This window comes from Populus trichocarpa, chromosome 4 (assembly GCF_000002775.5).
Source record: "Populus trichocarpa isolate Nisqually-1 chromosome 4, P.trichocarpa_v4.1, whole genome shotgun sequence".
NCBI lineage: Eukaryota > Viridiplantae > Streptophyta > Magnoliopsida > Malpighiales > Salicaceae > Populus > Populus trichocarpa.
Window position 1 is genome coordinate 2,336,404 of NC_037288.2, and position 22,399 is coordinate 2,358,802.

General features: G+C 34.0%; 1 protein-coding gene across 3 annotated transcripts in view; it reads right to left on the reverse strand.

Moving 5' to 3' along the window:
- LOC7490764 ((3S,6E)-nerolidol synthase 1) overlaps positions 1–19,463 on the reverse strand; it is a 31,007-nt gene extending 11,544 nt beyond the window's left edge. The window contains exons 1-7 of one of the 3 annotated variants that reach the window (XM_002305599.4): positions 19,310–19,463; positions 18,963–19,230; positions 18,050–18,401; positions 17,752–17,970; positions 17,527–17,665; positions 17,137–17,385; positions 16,624–17,030 (exon numbers count right to left, since the gene is read on the reverse strand). In XM_002305599.4, the coding sequence (XP_002305635.4) occupies positions 16,734–17,030; positions 17,137–17,385; positions 17,527–17,665; positions 17,752–17,970; positions 18,050–18,401; positions 18,963–19,230; positions 19,310–19,372 (1,587 nt within the window). In that variant the 5' untranslated portion in view covers positions 19,373–19,463 and the 3' untranslated portion in view covers positions 16,624–16,733. Of the gene's footprint in view, positions 1–16,623; positions 17,031–17,136; positions 17,386–17,526; positions 17,666–17,751; positions 17,971–18,049; positions 18,402–18,962; positions 19,231–19,309 lie in introns of those variants that run through there. The other 2 variants (XM_052451833.1, XM_052451834.1) reach the window with 2 other exon arrangements.
- Between the last annotated feature and the right edge of the window lie 2,936 nt (positions 19,464–22,399).

Here is a 22,399-nt window from a genome sequence, read left to right on the forward strand (position 1 = left end):
AAACACAATTGAGTGGTCACGCATATACTACATATCTAATTATTGGATTAATTATTATATGCGTGATAATTGTTCGCGTGTACCGCATGCATAATAATTGTTCGCGTGTACCGCATGCATAATAATTGTTCGCGTGTACAGTAAAATCACAATCGTGTGGTCATGCATATACTACATGCCTGATCAGTACTAGATTAATTATTATATGTGTAATCATTCACGTACCACATGCACAATAATTGTTCGCTCTTACAGTAAAATCACAACCGTCTGGTCACGCATATACTACATGCCTGATAACTGGATTAATTATTAGATGTGTGATCATTCACGTACCACATACGCAATAATTATTCGCTCGAATAGTAAAATCACAACCATCTGGTCACGCATATACTACATGCATGATTATTGTACTAATTATTTTAAAGCCAGATTCCTTTCCCTTCTTCTCCCCAATTGAAGACATGTTGGATTGCATTTACAATTAATACAAGTAGTCAAATCAAATCATTGTGTGTTATATATCATGATTCCATGTAAAGAACATTTAGCATGTTTTAATTAAGTGTATTTTCATGATACATTCTAATCATGGTAGCTAGGTCATATGTGAATTCTTAAATATATTTTTGAAATATGATCGATCATTGAAACACTATGACGTTTATGTTTGATTGAAGTGAAAAGTGTTGCTAATATGTATTTATTCAAATAAAAACTCTATAAGGGATTTAATCATGATATGTTATTAATTTTCTATCAACACTTGATATGTTTTTCGGATTTGAAATGGCTTGGTTAGAAAAATCTAAGATTAAATCATGTCAAATTACCATCATATCCTATGACTTCACTACCAGAAACTCGCTTAATACCAACGGATTTGCCGACGGAATAATTCTGTCGGCCATTTGAGGTCGCCATTACCGACAGCATTCAATCTGTCGGTAATGTCATCGTCACATACCGACGGAAAACATCCGTCGGTATTTACCGACGGACTTACCAACAGAATGTTGAGAATTAAAAAAAGAGGGCAGTTCGCTGACGTGGAGGTTATTATGGGTATTTTTTTACCGACGGAATCACCAAGGGATTCAAAACATCAGCTCCGTACGGTGATGAGATCGGTTCATCGATGAAAATGCCGACGGAATCACCGAGGGATTCAAAACGGCAGCTCCGTACGGTGACGTGTCCTATTTACTGTTAGAATAGTCGGCGGAATCACAGACGAAATATTTTGTCGGTGAATCCGTCGGCAAAAGTTAATACATCCACTCTCACTCGACCCTATTCTCCCCTATTTCTTCTTCCTCATCTAAACTCTCCCCAACTGCAAACAACCAGCCCCCCTCCCAAAAAAAATCTCCCTCTTCTCAGCACAACAAGTCATATATCTTGAAGTCTTCTTGTCACAGCATCCATGTTCTGATTTACCTATGATTTTTTATCAGTTTTTGTAAGTAATTCTATTTTTTAAAATTTTAACATTTAAATATCATGGTTTTTATTGTTTTTTTAGTATATGTATTTTGTTAGTAGATGTACATGTTTTATTGTTATTTCTCAAACAAACTTGTAGTATATGAATGTATAATTTTATACCTGTTATGGTTTGTTTTAGATTTTGTAAGATTGTATTTGTTTGTAAATTGTTGAAACTTTATTGAATTATCGAATTACATGTGTTGTTTTGAAATAATTAATAGCTTGTTTAATGGGTCCGTTTTAATTTTTATCATCAATGGTATTGCGGAGTTGTAATTTTTGTAAATTGATATATATGTATTAATTTGTATGGACGTTGATAATTGATAATGAATATTTAATATTTATGAGAAGTTGTAATTGGTTTGTTGCAAATTTATTTACCTAACATAGTTAATTAATACATGTTGTTATCATAATTTTATAGAGATTCGATAGAAGTCATGAATGATCGTTCATGGATGTATCGAGATTCACCTCAAGGATTGCGGAGGATGGATTATTGTAACGGGGTTCAGGGTTTTATTAATTTCGCAACATCTTTTCCCAGAAATTTTATTGGAGGCGGTATTAGGTATCCATGCAGGAAGTGTAAAAATAAAAAGTATCTGCATCCAGATGTTGTAACGATGCATCTTCTACGCAAAGGGTTTATGGAGAATTATCAGTGTTGATATGCACACGGAGAAGTATTTGTTAGTAAGAGGAGAATGGAAGAAAGGGTGGTTGGGTCAACTTCTAGTGCTAGCAACGTGCATGAAGCAGCAAATGACAACACTAATCCTTACATGAATATGGTTATGGATGCAATGAGAATGAATCAAGGTAATGTCAGTCAATGCCAATTGTAGAAGAAGAACCTAATGCAGATGCAGCTAGGTTTTTTGATTTGTTGAAAGATTCTGACTAACCATTATGGGATGGCTGCACGAACCATAGTAAATTATCGGTCGTAGCACAGGTGTTCACCATCAAGTCAGATCACGGGTTGAGTGAGGCCGGGTATGACAAGATTATTGAATGGGCGAGAAGCATTTTACCTGAAGGGAACAAGCTGAAAGAGAACTTCTATGCTACGAAGTCCATGATGAAACCCATCAGTTTAGGATACCAGAAAATTAACATGTGCCCTAACTTCTGCATGTTATACTACCTTGAAAATGCTGAGATGACCGAGTGCATGACATGCGGACATTCCCGTTACAAACCCGGAACTGGTAGGGAAAAGACTCTAGTGACATATAAAAAACTTAGATACTTCCCAATCACATCTAGACTGCAGAGGTTATTCATGTCACCAAGGACTGCTGAGCACATGACATGGCACCAATCACATGATGCAGTTGATGGAGTAATGGTGCATCCTTCTGACGGCAAAGCGTGGAAACACTTTAATAGTGTGCATCCTCACTTTTCAGCTGAATCAAGGAACGTGCGTCTTGGGTTGTGTATAGACAGATTTAACCCATTCGGGTCATTTGCTGCTCCTTATTCTTGTTGGCCGGTCATACTAACGGTTTATAACTTGCTACCGGGGATGTGTATGAGGCCGGAGTTCATGTTTTTATCTATGGTCATACCAGGTCCGAGCAATCCGAGGCGGAATATAGATGTTTGTCTTCGTCCGTTGATTGATGAGTTGACGCAGTTGTGGTCCTCTGGAGCTTTGACTTATGACATCTCGAGGAAACAAAATTTTGTTATGAGAGCGGCTTTGAAGTGGACTAGAAATGATTTTCCAGCTTATGGAATGCTTTCTAGTTGGAGCACGCATGAGAAACTCGCATGTCCATACTGCATGGAAAACAACAAGGCATTCACGTTAAGAAACAGAGGTAAAGCTTCTTTTTTTGACTGTCACCGTTGTTTCTCGCCATATAATCATAGGTACAGAAAGAACAGAAAAGATTTCTTTGTTGGCAGAGTTGAAAAGGATGTTGCACCCCCGCGTCTTTCTGGTGAAGAATTGCATGATGTTGTAAAATTGTATGGTGGCATTGTCTTTGGTCTCCAATCAGGTAAGCAGAAGTTCCCTAGTTTTGGTTTGACCCATAATTGGGTAAAGCGAAGTATCTTTTGGGAGGTTCCTTATTGGAAGACCAATCTTCTTCGCCATAACCTTGACGTCATGCACATTGAAAAGAACGTGTTTAAGAACATTTTCAACACCGTCATGGATGTGAAGGGGAAGACAAAGGACAACATTGTTGCTACCCAATTTTTGACCCATGTTTTGATAAATTTTCAGAAAAAATCCAAAAATAGCGAAAAGCATTGAAAATCCAAAAAATACGTTTTTAATACATTTGCATCGTTTTTAGCATTTTCAGCGTCATCTAAAAAGAATTTAAATTTTCAAAGGTCTTTCGAACGCGTTCAACTTTTCACGCGTCATTTTTAAAGTTATTGATTTTCCTCATTGAGTCGATATTGATATTGCTTGTTTTAAAAAAAAATAAAAAAAAATTAAGAAAAATCAAATTTACAAAAAAAAAAAGAAGTTGAGGGATCAAGTTGGAAACCTAGCAACATTTTTGCCTATAAATACTGGTCTTCAACACACACAAGAGCAGGGGAGGGCAATTTTGCAAAGTAGTGGGAATCCATAAAAAAACCCTAACCCTAAACCTACCTCTAACCAAACGGCAGCGCTCCCCACTTGAAAAAAACAAAAAGAGCCGCTGCCCCCCCCCACCGGTTCTGGATTTTGCTTCTTCCGTGGCCGCTCCCCCCCGGCCATCTTCACCTTCCCTCTCCCAGCCTCTCCTCTCTCAACCTTTCCCCTCCACAGAGAATCAGCCGACCACAAGACAGCTCCTCAACTCTCATCCAAAGCAGCCGCTCCTTTCCCCAGCCGAAACCAGAGAAACAAAGGGAGCCCCGACCATCTCTCTCTTCCCACAGTTCCCCCTGCCCAACACCATTTCCCTCAACCCTTACAGGGCCCAACAAGCCATCCTCTCCTCTCTCACTGCCTCAGCCTCTCTGTAACCCAACCCCCAATTTTTGCCCACAGACCAGCCACAGCAGCGCCGTCCACAGATTCACCGGCCACCGACAGCTGCAGACCGAACAAAACCCAAAGGCCAGCAGCCCTATGGTCACACCGCCGACCGCTTGAAACAGAGAAGAAAGGGGAAACGAAAAGAAACCGAGCTGCGAAGAGAGATGCAGATCTGCAGAACAAAAGAGAAAAACAAAACTAAAATCAATTGTTGTTGTGCGTTGTTTCCCTTATTGCAGGTGTCGGTGACCTTCACCGCCGGCGTAGGAAGATAGAGAAGAGGAAGACGGCCCCGATCCACCGGTTCTGCCACCTTCAGCGGCGGCGGCGCGTGAATCCACGCGCCGCCACTGTTGCTGCGGTGCAGAAGGCCTTCCCTGCAATTTATGGAGTTTTTAGGGGCTATTTTGTAAATTTAAAATTCTGTAATGTAATTTTTGTTTAGTTTTGAATTTGTATTTTGAAGTGTAGATGAAAAAAAAAACAAAAAGAAGAAAAATAAAAGAAAAAAAATAGTGAAAGTGTATTATGTGTGTGTTTGATTTTTTTTTTATGAATGCTTTATTTATTTATTTATGATAAAATTGCAAAGATTAAAGAAGAATTTAATATTTTGATTTGCTCACGGTCCAGAATTATTAACTTATACGTAAGTTGTATTTCTAATATCCGATGAAAAGACAAAATTTAAAACTTCTTTAACACGTCAAAATCACGAAGCAGCTTACCTCAGGTAGGGTGCGTTAGGGGTGCTAATACCTTCCCTAACCACAACCAGTCTCTTACCCGTGAATCTCTGACAAGACCAGTATATCCGGTTTCCAAGTAGCCTTCAATAAATTACTAGGTGGCGACTCCAACGAACCAATCAAAGCAAAACGCATAAAGAAAAAATCGCCAAGCCGACGCCGCGTGGGTGACGGTCTCCAATCAGGTAAGCAGAAGTTCCCTGGTTTTGGTTTGACCCATAATTGGGTAAAGCGAAGTATCTTTTGAGAGGTTCCTTATTGGAAGACCAATCTTCTTCGTCATAACCTTGACGTCATGCACATTGAAAAGAACGTGTTTAAGAACATTTTCAACACCGTTATGGATGTGAAGGGGAAGACAAAGGACAACATCAAGGCTAGATTGGATGTAGCGTTGTTCTGTAACCGAAAAAATATGGAGTTGGTTTGTGATGGGTCACGAGTCGCAAAACCAAGAGCAAGCTTCGTGTTAGAGAAAAACGCACAACTACTAGTCAACAAATGGCTTAATAGTCTGTGTTTTTTGGATGGACATGCATCGAACATATCAAGGCTGGTTAATATGGAGGAATGCAGATTGTATGGAATGAAAAGTCATGACTACCACGTGTTTATGCAAACACTCATCCCATTAGCTTTTCGAAATTTGTTGCCAAAGGGGATATAGGATGCACTCACAGAGATCAGTCATTTCTTTAGAGATTTATGCTCCAGCAAGTTGAACGTTGATCACATTGAGAGGCTTGAAATGAATATCGTCGAGACACTATGCAAACTTGAGATGATATTCCCTCTATCATTTTTTGACTCAATGGAGCATCTCCCATACATCTACCGTTCGAGGCAAAAGTTGGAGGACCGGTCCATTATAGATGGATGTACCCATTCGAACAGTTAGATATTACAGTTGCAATGTAATTCATATGTAAAAGTATTTTCTTTGTTTTTCTTCATTGAAAATACTTGATTAATTCAATGTAGGTACTTGTTCAATCTCAAGAAAAAGGTTAAGAACAAGGCGCATGTTGAGGCTTCGATATGTGAGGCCTATATTGTTGAGGAGATCTCAACATTTATCTCGTACTATTTCAAACCTCATCTGAGAACGAGAATCAATCGCGTTCCATGACATGATGATGGTGGTGAAGTTTCTTCCAGTAGGAACTTGTCGATATTCTCTAATCCTGGACGACCCACACCTAAAAATGCCGTAAGAGGAAGATATTTGTTAGAAATAGAGTTCAAACAAGCACACAATAATGTTTTATTTAACTGTGATGAGTTGGGACCTTTTATTCAGTAAGTGTATATATGTGTTTTCGTGTTGCTCCTTCGGTTGACTTGGAAGAAAATTCAAATTTTCATGTTTTCAATGATAGTCTTGTTGATGTTAACGCAGAGGAGTTGAATGTTGTTTTGAACTCTAGTGGACAAGCAAATGTCAATGAAGATGATGACCATATTGAAGATTGCGATGAAGGTGATGACTATTCAATTGATGACGAAGAAGAAGAAAATTCTGACTAACTATCAGAATGAAGCCTTTTTTCAAGTAATATAGATTATAGATAATATATCTTGTAACATGAAATATGTATTGTTTAAGCACTGTTGTTATTGTTTTGTGCGATGGACAGTTTATCATTTAAGTGTTTGCATGAAGGTAAATAGGCAATACAAATATAATCTTTCTTGTACACTTACCAACGTCCATACCGACGGACCTTATTCCGTCGATATTTTATAGAGAGTTCGAAAATAATTACTTGAAATGCCACAATTACCTACGTCTATGCCGACGGAATAAGGTCCGTCAGCATTTCATAGAGAGTTCGAAAATAATTACTTGAAATGCCACAATTACCGACGTCTATGCCGACGGAATAAGGTCCATCGACATTTCACAGAGAGTTCAAAAATAATTACTTGAAATGCCACAATTACCGATGTCCATACCGACGGAATAAGGTTTGTCGGCATTTCACACGAAAATAATCACTGGAAATGCCACAATCACCGATGAATGTACCGACGGACCAAAGACCGTCGGTAAATTGTCGGCGGATAATATTACCGATAAAATCACCGACGGAGTGTGAAAATTCCAAAGGGCGGTGCATTAAACGCATCTCTGACCGCGTGATTTTTCCGACGGAACGCGAAAAATATGGAGGGTAATTAAAATTGTTGGTGCGAAATTCAAAAATTACCGATATATTTTCGAACGTCACCGACGGAATAAATTAAAATAATATTTTTTTATTTTCCGTCAGTGAATCCGTCGGTAAAACTGGCCTATATATCCCAACGACCACCCCTTCAGTTCATTTTTTCATCTCTTCCGTTCTTCACCTTCAATTTCAAATTTTTTCCTCTGATTTCTTCAAGGCATTCACCTACATCTCTAGCAAGTGTTCATGTGAATCTTCATCAGATTAAAAGGTATGTGTTCCTTTATTTCATTTACTTTAAGGGTTTTTTTTTGTTTAGCTTTTTTTTTTGTGTTTTTGTTTGGTGTATTTTTATAATGTAGATAAAGTCTTAAAATCAACACATTATTAAGGTAAGCATGTTTCATTCCTAGAGTCTATAGTTTTTTTTTTTTGAATTTATTGAATATATTTTATTGTTGTATTGGCATAATTATTGAATAATTTGTTGAATTGTGATTGTTAATATTGAATTTACCTTAGAATAAGTAATTGAATATGTTGGAATAATAAGTAATTTTACTACATTATTGCATGATTTGTGTTTAATTATTTGCATTAATTTTAATTGTTAGTCTAGAGTTTTTGTTGAATTTATTGAATATTTTTTATTGTTTGTATTTATATAATGATTGAATAATTTGTTGAATTGTAATTGTTAATGTTGAATTTACCTTAGAATAAGTATTTGAATATGTTGGAATAATTAGTAATTTTACTACATTATTGCATGATTTGTGTTTAATTATTTGCATTAATTTTAATTGTTAGTCTAGAGTTTTTTTTTTAATTTATTGAATATTTTTTATTGTTTGTATTTATATAATGATTGAATATGTTGTTAATGTTGAATTTACCTTGTAATTAGAATGAATGTTATATGTATAGATGTTATGTTATATACAATATTAGTATAGATGGAGTCAATTGGTTGTGGCTTTTGTCAATATTTGTAGGTTTGTGGATTTGGGTAGTATCCAGTATAGGGGAGGTGCTGTCGAATTTTTTTTAACATTCGAATTTAATTATATAATTATTCGTATACAATTATGTAGATGCGTAGAACGAAAACCAGAGCTGGTCGCTCACGTATGGTCACAGCTAGTTCTTCTAGCAGCGAGGATGAGGTATCCTTAGGTGCCTCTCAAGAAGAGGCACCTACGCCACTTGCACCATCAACCGATGCTGCCTCTTCTAGTGCGGGTTTACAGCGAAGAAGTGGCGTGCCTTCGCAGCGGAATCAGTTCACCCGCAAGTACGATGCACAGTGGAAGGACGACCTTTCAATGTAAGTTTGTTAAGGTTTTAGTTTTTTCTTTTAAATTATAACATAATTTATGAACATCTAATCAATATTTCATGAATTTAATTTATTTTCAGGTTCACAAACATTGAGGCTGCCCGAGTAATATCATCGGCGTTTAAATCATCAATGGAGATTCCATTATTTCAATAGAGTCAGGTATCCAGACATCCTGAATGGATACCTCAAATCGATGCATGGTTTAACAGATTTGAGGTTGGTGTTAATTTCTAATTTCCAGCTTATTTCTAATAATTTATCAATATAATTGTAAATAAATTATTATTTTTATTTATCTAATTATTTATACACAGCATAAATTCGTCTGGGACAGGGCGCATGACAAAGTTGTGAGGAGGGTGTGGGAAAATCACGCGGCAACTAGGTAACATCGAAAACAATACAAGATTTTTTTAGAAAAAAAATTTATGTTTCAACTTCTAATTTCTCGCTATGGAAGTAGGTTGCGTGATTTTTGGTATGAAGCACAAAAAAAGGCAAAAAACAACCGTGAGAGATAGGGGTTTCCAAGGCTGGAACGATGTGGCGGTTTGGAGGGATTTCAAACCGATATACATCCTGGAAGATATATGGCCGCACTATCTTGAGCACGTGACGTCTGAGCGGTTCACAAGATGCTCATAGTCCGGTACTGGCAACCGGAATTGGCTAATTCATGGCTCGGTGACAATGCGCATCGGCAGCTTCGTTCCGTTTGCTGCACATGCGAACGGATGGTAAGATTAATTTAAATAAAATATATCGTTAAATTAATTTGTTGTTAATTAATCTTTTTTCATTATAGGCTACGTCTCTTGGACGTGAGCCGAGCCCGATGGAGCTGTTTGTGGAGACTCACGTGCGAAGTCAAGACCGCCAAAAGGGGGCGCAACAGTTCGTTGACAACCATGCTCGACACTTCGTGGTATGTTTGTTCAACCATTTTATTTTGTAAGTTATTATTTTTATTGAATTGAATATGATGATTACTTTTTTTATTTTCAGGAGACCTATAATAGCTGGTTGAGGGAGAGATATGGGGACGATCCTTTGAACCATCCGGAATTCGATCCGAATTTGTGGATGGAGGTTGGATCGTCTGGTGGACCCGATAAAAATCGGATTTACGGCCTCTCCAACACTACAACCGAGAACTTGCGGGTGGCCCGTAGTGTTTCAACTATTGGGAGCTCCTAATCATTGTCATAACCCAATTCCGGGTTATTCCCCAAAAATTCACTTTTTTTCAAAATAAAAATCAAAAAATAAAATAAAAGGCTGGCAACGTGGAGAAAGCAGGTTGGGAAATCAAGCTGTAATTTTTAGAGGAAATTCAAGGCCTAATTATACCCCATTATGCCCAAAAATGGAGACAAAATGCAAATTCAAGGTTAAATTAAATGATTATTGGACGAATTTGCATAAAAATTAAGTTCAATGACATAATTAAATTTTTAATAGGCCAATTTGATTTAATCATGGGACAAATTAAATTTTAATTATGTTCAAGAATTAATTTGGGTCCAATTGAAGGATTTAATTAAGTGCAAGGACTTAATTATACTTTAAATGGGTCAAATTAATTTTATTTGAGGCTTAATTGGTGAAAAAATAAGTTTGGGAGCCTAATTTAGGCTTAATTGAGGAGATTGGAATTTTAAGAGACCAAATTTAATTTTTACCAAGTTAATTGATTGAAATCAGGGGCCAAATTGCAAGCAAATTGAAGTTTTGGGGTCAATTAGGGGTTAAATTGACAAAATCCGAGAGCAAGGACCATATTGCGAAAGGCGTGTAACTTCAGGGTTCCAATTGAAGGTCATCAGGGGCTTAATTGCAAACATTTAGGGTCAATTAGGGGTTCAATTGAAAGCAATTAAACGCGGAAGGACGGAAATGCACTTTGGCCAAAACAGAATCCTGAACACTATTCATTATCTTCTTCTTTTTTTCCGGAAAAACTGGTTCAGTCACCTCCTTTGCAGGTGCATTTAATGCACCTAACGTCCACCAAATTTGTCAAACCTTGCACAAAACTGATCACCATACATCCCTCTAAGTCGGGGTATGGTTTTCACCGGCTCACTGGCAAATAAACGGACGTGGAACCACCCCAAAGAGGCCAACTCAGGCAGCCTGTAGCTGCAGATTTGACAATTTGACAGTGCACCATGCCTACTTTGAGCCAACGGTTGGGATCCTTCCCATCTGAATCAAGGGCTGAAATTTTTCTCCATTGTAGAAAATATTTCCCTCTTCCACCTCCTATAAATAGAGGTGGATTTTATGGCCTGAGGAAGGAGAAAATCGGGTCCAAAAATAGCAAAAAACCAGCCTCCCCCTGTTTCCATTTTCCTTCTTTCCCCGTCAGCCTTCTGCAGCTCTCTCTCTACCTCTCCACAGCTGCCTTCTCCGGCGAGGATACCAACAAACCCAGCCTATACACCACCACGAACACCAGCTCCACCACAGGAAGCCAGCACAACCACCAAGCAGCCACCACGACTCTCTCTCTCTTCTCCTTCCGGCCTTTTTCTCTCCTCTGCAAACTTCTTCTTCCTGCGCAGTAGCAACTCCGGCGGCCAAGCTCTCCATCAACGCCGCCACCAGCCTCTCCACCAGCACGACCACAGGCCCTCACCGCCTCAGGTGGTTCTCCATCCCTGCCTTGCATCAACCGCCCGCCCCTGTTGCTCACTGCTGCTGTCGCTGCATGCAGAATTCATTCTGCATGCAGCGACCAAAATAATTAGCTTTGGGCCGGGCCAGTTTTGGCCCAACCCAAATGGCTGGGCTGGATCCGGCCCGGCCCCCATTTTTAAAAAAAAAATTCAAAAAATTTCAAAAATAATTTTTTTAAAAAATGTGATTTTCTCAAATATTTTTCTATCAATTTTGCATAATATCGGGTTGTATATTTACATTCTAAAATACAATTCCGGTATTAAAATACCCGGTTTTCTCCGAAATATTTCAAAAAAAAATAAATAAAAAACATTTAAAAAATATATATATTTTTTATTGCATACGGCCAAATTCTAAAATTTTTCCAAGCATATTTTTCATAAAAAAACAAAAATTGCATCTTTTTCATGTTAAAAATAAAAATAAAAAATGGATATCATAACCAGTTTATGATTATCCATTAGGATTTGGCCAACATGTCAAAAATCTTTTTCCAATCTTTTTAGGATTCAGATGTAGACTTTAATATTTGTGGGGTGTAAAATTACACGATAAAGTACACCCTCAAGTATTAAGATACAAAGTTTAAAAATACGATGTTAAAATTCAGACTTTAGAACGGTTAGGATTTAACCCGATAAGGTAGAGACTCTCTCACGAAGAGAGATCTGCCTTGAGCCTTAGAAAAGACCAACGAATAGAAACTCAACTTAGAAAAAAAAAATCAAACAACAATGCAGCTTACCTTAGGTAGGGTGCACTGAGGGTGATGCGTCTTCCCCTTGCACAACCAATCCCTTACTCAGACTCTCGCAGACCATAGGTTTCTAGTGACCATAATACTAGGTGGCGACTCCTAAACATTAATTATAATTTTATGATTAAATCTGAAAACCTTCCCAACACACAACACCTCACACGGGAGGCACGACAGAGAGCCTCCGCCGTCGCCAGACAACGTCGCGCCCCCCGCGACAATCAGTATTGAGCACCCAATCTAAGGAGTTCGTGGCCTTGCAGCAACACACAGCTCAGCTCACCGAAAAATACGACCACCTATCAGCGGCGTATGCACAACTCAAAGCGGAGAATGCACAACAAAAAGCGGACCATGACCAGCTTCGCGAATTTGTCATGAACATGGCATCACAGAGTGGTGATACTTGTGCGCCTTCTTCTTTTTGGCCGTATAACAACCAGCCTCCTCCTCCTCCTCCAGCTCCGCCATTATGTTAATTTGTAATGAATATTATTTAACTTTAATAGTTAATTTAATATTTTTTTTAAACATATTCAGTTTGTAATGAATATTATTTAACTTTATTTCTTTTGTTTTTTATTTTAATAAAAATTTTATTTGCATAATTGGTTTTTATTACCATTAATTTATATAATTTTATATTATGTATTCTAAATAATTTTTTAAAAACAAATTTAAAAATAATCACAGAGGGTTTTACCGACGGAATATATTCGTCGGCATTTGACAGTAGCTGTCACAGTCACCGATTAATTTACAGACGGATATATTCGGTCGGTGTTAGGGATTCACCGACCAATTTACTGACGGACGTAATCCATCGATATTTTACAGTGCCTGCCACAATGACCGACGAATGTACAGACGGATATCTTCGGTCGGTATTCCAAACATTCACCGATAATTTTACCGACGGTTTTAATCCGTCGGTCTATCACACAATCACCGACGGGATAAATCCGTTGGTATATTTCAAGCGGGAATTTTTTTTTTTGGCACACAATTTTCGTTTGTAAAACCATCGGCAAATGTTTTTTTTTTTTTGTCGACTGATATAGTGATGGAATATGGTATTACCGATGAAAGGAAAGCCAATGGATGTATTCCGTTGGTGTAGACGTCGGTAAATAAATTACCGATGAAATCTTAATCACATACCAACGGAATATTTCCGTCGGTAAAACTGTGAAATCTTGTAGTGCTTTTCCTCTTTTCCTTTTCCAGTGGGGAACATAGTTTCTCTACTACAGTGGTTATTATTTTTTCTATAAAAACTATGGTCGCATATATATATATTGCAAAAGTAGATGTTTAAAATTCTTAGAAGCATAAATTTGAGTATTGTGTTAGAGACAACCATATAATGTTATTTTTCAATGTAAAAGTATGATTTTCACCTGGAGATATCATTCAAATTCTTAGAATGGTTACCAGGTTGTATTATAAGTTATTTTTCAATGTAAAAAAAAAAGTGCAACCGTTATCAAATTATTAAATTAATTAAAAAGCTAACAGATAGAATCAGATTAAAATATCTAAATATTTTGTATCACGAGTTATTATTTAATTTTTTTTATTAAATTATATGTCATTTTTTTAAAAAAAAGTACTAATTTAAATTGTATCAAAATAAGATAATTTTATATTATAATTATTTTTTCTCTTATTAATCTATTTTTCTCATCTAAAAGTATAGTTTTTTTAAGCAATGTACTTCATCTAATATAAACCAAAGGAGATTAGTATAAATATTTAAAAGACTCAAAACTATCCAAAATAAGGATAAAAAAGTTAGTATAAATATTCAAAAGACTCATAACTATCCAAAATAAGGATAAAATAGACATCTTTTTAATTAAAACCTCTTTATCTTATCAATGCAATTTTTTTGGCAATTTGTTTATCCAACTATTTATTTGTTAAGGCAAAAAATTATAATGATCATGAAAACAAAACTTAAAAAATAATGTTTTCATTATCATGTCACAAATGTAATAAAATTAACATGTATGAGTAATACACCTCATTTGCTTTCCCAATTTTTGACCACAGGAATGGTGGTTGAAAAATCGAGTTGGGTATTTTGGACAAAAAAATCTATCTTTCAATCTATTCTTATCTAAAAATATATAATAAATATTTTTATAAAATCAATAAAGTGATTTTTCAACTCAAAACATCCATAAATTGATCCAAAAACACAAAATAAAATCGAAAAACAAATTTTTTAATCTCAATCTCCTTTTTCCAACAAGATGGAGGTTTAAAAACACCTCAAAGAAACTCCTCTTGTTGAATAGAATTCATTAACACCAAGATGGAATGTAAAATGACAAAAAAAATATTTTATGGTCTCTTTTAAAAATACATCTAATTTATATAAAATATAAAAGAAAATAAATTCAAGACATGTGAAACTAATCTCTTCAAAACAAAACAACATGCAAGTTGAAAAAAATGTAAGAAAATCAATTACTATTCAAAAAAAGAGTTAAATCAATAAAAACAATCATTGAAAAGGTATTAAAAAAAATAAAATAAAAAAGAGACCAAATGCCATGTGCAGGGCCACACTTCTGGCTTTAATAAAAAACCTCTGGCCCTCCTCAGGCTATTGTGACCAGAAAATCATGGTTCTTGTGTTCGGACCTTTAAAAGCTTAATTTTCAGCTAGAGGTAAAAACACTTTTACAATATAATATAAATCTATAAAAATTATTTATCAATCCTAAAACATTTTTAAATCACTTTAAAAAACAAAAATCGATTGAATTAAAAAATCAAATGGACCCCGATTTATTTTTTTTGTCATGTTCAGAGAAAAACATCATTTTCATTGAACTCATTAACACTAAGAACATCCTTTATAGTGACCAAAATATAGTCAACCAACTTTCTTTCTTTTTTTTTATTGTTTTTCAACGAGCTTCTCTCTCCTCACTAAAACTCAAAGACTAAAAAAATAAGATTTTAGGCTACAAGTAAAACTTCTAGGAAAAAAAAAAGTGAAATGGAGAAAAAAAGAGAATAGATGGACTGAAAATCACTTTTTCATGTAAATTTGAGATTGGCTAGAAATGTTTCTTTTTGTTTTACACTTTGATCATCTTCTGTTGAATTTTATCTTTTTCTAATAAAATATAAGAAATTAGTCAATGAAGGTTGCAATTGAAAAAGAGATGATGAAAACGGGAAAACATTTTGAGTATTGCACCTAGCATTTTGGTATATTTTATAATTATGTAATTGTAATACAATTTGAGATGAGAAAAAAAAATAGTAAGGATATTGTCGTGCACCCGACATCGCGACGACCTTAAAAAATTTAAATTTTTAACGGAAAGAGCATAATTGCTGGCATCTTGTTCTTTTAGGAAAAAGTCTTGTTTAAGGAGTAGCCACCTAGTATTATGGTCACTAGAAAACCTAATTGATCAGCAGAGATTATATGATACGAGACTGGTTACACAAAAGGAAAGAAATTATCACTCGTTAAGCGTTCTACTTGAGGTGGGCTGCATCGCTGGTATTATCTTAAATTGCTAAGGGTTTATTGTATTTTATCTTTGATGGTCTGCTTATAATATTCTTAACTTTGATGCCAGTGAATATTCGGCTACAGATATTTCCAACTCTAGCGTTAGTCAATATTACGTAGGAAACAAATATGATATTCCTGCCTCCGACGCTAGTGAATAAATTAATAAAATAAATCTAAAACAAAGCATATATAATTTTAATTTTTTTAAGAAAAAAACAAAATGTATCAAATACCAGATTTACATTTCACAGTAAAAATTCACAGATCAAATATACCGTGAAATACCCTAAATTTTAGTAATTTACATATAATTTTTTTTCTTTATTTCTTTTTTTTTTTGGTTTTTTATTTGGCACTCTAAATTTTTTTTATTAGATTCACTTGCTTTTTATTTTTTATTTTGACTTTTGATATGGCTCTTAAATATTATTATAATTTTTTATTTGAATTTTAATCATTTTATTCAATTATTATATATCTGATATGAAAATAATAATACTAATAATAAATTGTTCATATCATTTTTTTATTCTTGAAATTTTTAAATAGATTTTGAATATAATTTTATTATATTTATGATTTTTTTAGCTTTCAATCATACAAAATATAAACATATTATTTTGATATTTTTTTAACTTACTTTAACAATCACAAAATATTAAGGCTTGATGAAGAAAGATTTGAGATATTCTTGATTGCAAATGGCTTACGTAACTGAGCAGCAAGAAAGATTTGATGAAGAAAGATTTGAGATGTTCTTGATTGCAAATGGTCAATAAAAAAGATACCAATAGTTTAGGGAGTGATCGATCGGAACATATTGCCTATATATATGTTGAAGAAGCCTTTAATTAATAAATAAGAACAAGAATTGTAATTCCATTAAATATTTTCCCAACTAGGGGAGCCAAATCTTATTAAAAGTAATGCAAATAAAAAAGTATAGATCTTTAGGGTTCTGAATTAAGTAGCATATTCTCCTTCAACCTAGAAAGGTTTGCTTTCTAAATGAGCAGCAAGTGACCTCATGTGCTCCTTGAGACTTGCAAGACCAGGATTGTCATCATAACTGTACATCAAAGGAATCATTCTTGCGACATTTAGACAAGCATTTGTGAAAGACTGTGAAAATGGTGACCGAGACAGGCATTCCTGGTTCAGTTTCTTCCACGCATCACAAATTAATTGGCTAACGTGCTCTCTCGCTCTTTCAACCGTAACGTTTGGATGTTCTCTGATGTAGCACTCCAAGTAGGACCCGTCATGACCGTTTTGATTCTCATCCTGAATTCAATCAAAGAAAGATGTCTCAATCATCATATAAAATCATCATTAATGCTATTTTCTTTGTTTATTGACTTTATAGCCTTTTCAGATTATATAGTGTTACCTTAGCAGTGCCCAAGTCATCCCAAAGACGGAGGATCGTTGCTGTGAATGATATAATGGGAGGAAAGCCATCCACAAAATCAACGGTTTCTTTGTTGATGCCCTGGCCCAGGAGAAAGAACATGTGAACCAGCACCACATGCACACCTGAACTAACAATTCCATTCCTCAAATATTCTTCTGGCTTTGGCAATTTCCCAGAAGCAAACCACTTTGCTTCTTCTAAAAATGCGTTGCACAACTTTTTCCACTGCAACAATCAGATAAGAGTATGGCAAACATGTATCATAGATGATCCTTGATGACAAATGTTAGGCAGAAAATATAATGTGTGCGAGAGAATTCCTGGTTGGTTCTAGCATATTTGAATTGTAAATAAATAAATCCATACCGATTTCTGTAAGGATTCTATAGGGTTCCATCCATGCTTTTCCAAAATCTTGGTGCTAATGCTCTCAGTGATGTCGAAAAGAGCCATGAGAGAAATCTTCATGCTTTCTGGTAGCTGATTAGCGGGTGTGAGGTCCCATCTTCAGGCAATGATTTGATGGATTAGAAAATCTTAAACAAAACACACAAGAAGAATCAAAGACAGAGATGATACGAGGGTGCATACTCATTGACTGCTTCTGTGAAGATAGAGAGGTCATTGAGCGTCCCGTAAAGATCGAAAATGTCGTCGATGATGTAGACCAGAGAGATGGGTTTAGTTAATTCGACCCTTTGCTCAGAGAGGTTAGGATCTATGAGGACAGACATGGACCACATGTGCCACTTTAGAGGTTGGTCTCTTGCGAATTTCAACTCCTTAGCCAAGCCTAAGTCTTTCCACCAACTAAAAAAACACAAGATTTTGCATTAGAGGAGGATAATTTAATCTTGTTAGTGCATTTCAAGCAATATATAGTTCTTACTTTGAAATCTGAAGAATTTCCTTCTGATGTATAGATCGTACAATTTCACAATCGATTTTCGCCAACTCTGAAAAAACCTTGATGTTTTCATTTCGGATATCAATATTGTTTAGGAAGTTTTTGACCATGAACCTTGCCAAGCTCTTGTGATAAGGATGCTTCAATGTATTTGCAACAATTTCTGATTCATGATGATTAAGTAGCTTGGCACTGAATTCTCCAGCTTCATCAAGTATATCTTCACTTTCCATACTCAGTTGTGAAGCTTCATACAATGCCATCAAACCCTTTACGTCATTTTCTTGTATCAAATGAAAATTTCCCTCTTCATTCTTGAAGTTGTTAAACACCTCTATAGCACAGACACAACAAAAAAAAATTGATGGTAAATAATTTATTTATTTTTCAGATGCACTAATACTAATCTACATCTAGCATTGGAGTATGACTTGTATTCCTCGACATAGGCACTAAAGCAGTGGTGAAGCGTGGACCAAATTGATGTAGGGTCAAGTTAGAAATATCATGAGGCTTTAGAAGAGCTATAAAATATTTTGGATTTTTTTTTCTTTTTTTGGTGTCTTAGCAGTAACTCTGGGGGAAGTAGGATGTAAGCATGCCTAAAGTTAGTGACAAGAGTTATCTTCTGATAATTTGGAGTTCTCATGGCCTCCTCAATCTAGCACGGGAGCTTTTTCCTCTGATGACCGATCGAATGTGGTGATGCGGTCCATTACAAAGTGTTATTTCCTAATTTATCTTACTGTGTCGAATTATTCTTCATGTCATCATGTTTTTAATTCATCGAATTTTAACATATAACAAAACAAATTTACGTACCAGCTAAACATAAGAGTTAAGTAAATGATTAAAATCTCGGTAATGATTATATATTGTTTTCTAATTTGCTCACCTTGAGAGACATTATAACCCTCTTGTCTCAATAATCGAAAGCGAAGAGCAACTCCACAAACGTCAAGAGGAAGATGATTTGGAGAACTAAAGTTCATATATTGAGTATTTAGAAAAGCTTCAATTTCCTCTCGGAAGTGATAGTCAATGCCTAAGCGTTGAAGTGTATCGATCATTACTAAGCCTTCCAGTGGATCTTTTCCAGCAGTATTGCTGAGAATACACCCAGCTTCCTTCACCATTTTTCCATGTCTGAGGCATAGCTCATTCTGCAAAAGTGAAATATAGATTAAGCAATATAAGAAACCAGAAACAAATTAACATGCAACATGTGAACCGAAACCTTACCTCAAGGCTAGGAAGATGAAAGGATGCTGAGAAGTTGCCATCAATATTGATGGGAAATGCCATTGATAATATCACCGATACTTAACGAGAAGCAGATATTGAGAGATCTGAGTGAGTCTTGTGAATTTGTGATGTGCTATAATTCAGTTTGTGGGACGATATATATAGAGTTATATGTTAACGAACAAGAGCTAGCTAGGACCACACAATGTGTGATTCATGTGTTCTGTCATGTTGACTGCACATTCTGCAGCAGAAGTCTATAATTATGTTTTTGTTGACTGACTGCACATTTTCCCATGTTTTTGTTGACTGTACATCAAATTAAAGTCTAAAATTAAGTGCTCATATATATTATTATGCTAAGCTTAAATAGTGAATCTTAGCACCAAAACTTGATTTGTATAATTTTGTAGTATTCAACGTAATGAGTTGAATGAAAAAATAAAAACTCATATAAGCACATTCTTCTATCTTAATCACATGAAACCACTATCACTATCTACATCATAAATATTTGATGAAGACTTATATACTATTGAGAAATATCTTTAGATCTAGTTGTATTGTTGAACTCATTTCCATTATATCTAGGTTACTTCATGAGATCCAAAAATATTCGTGGAATTTTTTGGCATTATCAATACACCTAATCTAGCAGGTTACTTGGAATTAAACTCCCAACCTGACTTTGTTTTTATATAAAAAAAAATTATTTAATAATACAGTAAAAAAAATACTCGTAAAATTAAGAATTAACCCAATATATTATTTTGTAAATTACAAGCACTGTTATCTAAGAAAAACTACATTATGGTCTTAAAAACAAATCTAAAATTAAAAATTCAAACAAATTCTTAGTATTTTTCAATATAATTGAAGAAAAAAAATATTGATAAATGTGAGAAAAATATATAAAAACATGGATTCAGAATCTTAAAAACATAGATTTTATGTTAAATAAATATATATCCATGAGTTTTGTTTTTCACACATAATAATAATAGAGAGAGAGAGAGAGAATTCCCATAAAACAAGCCTATAATATTATTTAAGAAAAATAAAAAAATTGAATAATAATTTTATATGGTGCATTTAAGTCTTAATTTGAGAGAAAAATAAAAACAATAGAAAAACAAGTTAGATACACAAGCGTCTAGGTAGGTAGCCCAAAAAAAAAAAAAACTTATTGATAGCTTTCTAGTGGTGTGCCCCACTTTTTTTTGTTCGTAGAATTGTGCTCCACTTTTTTTTTGTTCGTAGAATTGTGCTTTCAAACTATGATTAAATTATAAATTTGTTTCTAGGATTTTATTAAATTTAATAATTTTATTTTTTAAAATTATTTTTTATTTAATAATATAATAATAATAATAATAATAGTTTTTTAATTATAGAATTGAGAATCAACTAAATATTAGAATATTTGTTTGAGATTACAATAACCTCGTACAAAATAAATCGAAACAAATTATAAAAAGTAATTTAAAATCAATCAAATATTGGATAATAAAATTGATATAAAAAAAAAGGTATAAAAGATTCAACCAAAAGAAAAAAAAAATGAAAGATGGTGGTTTAGAAAAAAAAATTATTTGGTATTGTTATTAAACCAAATTCAACAAGTCAATTTTAAAAACTTCCAACTTCACTTCTTATCTAGCCTGGGTTTAAAACTAGCTCACATGAGAGTTGACTCTATATGATCTAGTAACTTGATGGGTCCAAATGAAACTCGGACATCTGGTAAAAGCATGGTTTCACTTAAAAATATTTCAAGATGATTTTTTTAATATTGAGATGACAACATATTGAATCGTCCTGTGTTTTATGATTTAAGATGCAAAAACCCGTAAACCGAATCATGCATGGACTCTACTCCACTGAGTTTATTTAAAAAAAAATTATTTTTTATTTATTGATATGATAATAAAAAAAATAGATATTTGTAAAAAATTGAGTATTAATCAAATATCATGATATTTGTTTGAGACTACGATAAAAAAAATAAAAAAAAATTATGATGATAAATATAAAATTAATAAAATATTAAAGAATGAAATTAGAAAAAAAACAAATTAGAATGTAGAATTAAAAAAAAAGGAAAAAGTGTTTGAAATTAAAAAAAAAAAACTGGTAAAAATTGAGGTGAAAGCACCATTAGGCAGAAGAGTGCTTGATTAAAAATCAAATTAATTGTGCAAGAATTTTCTTAAGCAAAGATTTTAATATTATCAAAATAAATATTTTATAATACAAATTAATCATTATATAATATATCTAGTTAGTAAAATCGGGTATTCAAATTTTTTTTGTTATGTCAATTCAATATCTTAGAATTATTTTATACAAGTTAGGTATCATTAATTATGTGAATAATTAAAAAAAAAACTTAAATAGTTTAATTCAAATTATGATTAACTGTTATAATTTAAAAAGGTACAATTTACATCTCATCAATAAAATATTTCAAATATGATAAATTTACTATAATACCCTTATATATATAATATTAAATGAAATAAAAACATCTCTCTCAAACCACAATTTTTCTCTTTTTAAACATTATTTTCTCTCTCTTCAAGATTTTTTCTTACAGATGAAATCAAAACCAAAATCTTAATAACCACTGCTATAACACGAAATTTAAACATGTTTATATTAACAAATATCAGTTTAAAAACCCATTTAAAAGAAATTGAGTGCACATCAACAGTACCAACCTCGATAGTTGCATCACCAAGAGAAATACAATTGAAACTGTTTTTAGATATTTTTTAAAATTGTTTTTAGATTAAAAAAATATTTTTAGTGTGTTTTAATAATTTTAATGTATTGATGTTAAAAATAAAAATAAAATAAATATTTTTTTAATATATTTTTAAGTAAAATAATTATTTATATACTTTCAAACACCTCCTATCAGGTCAAAGAACAACACCATCAAAATCTGAAACAGAAAAACAGCATGATAAAAATAAGAACAATAAAACCAACATTTTCCTCCTTGTCCAAAGACTCTTCAGACTTCTTTAAACCAACCAATGCTTTAATCTATTTCCCCGAGACGCCCATGGTGCCACTTCCTGT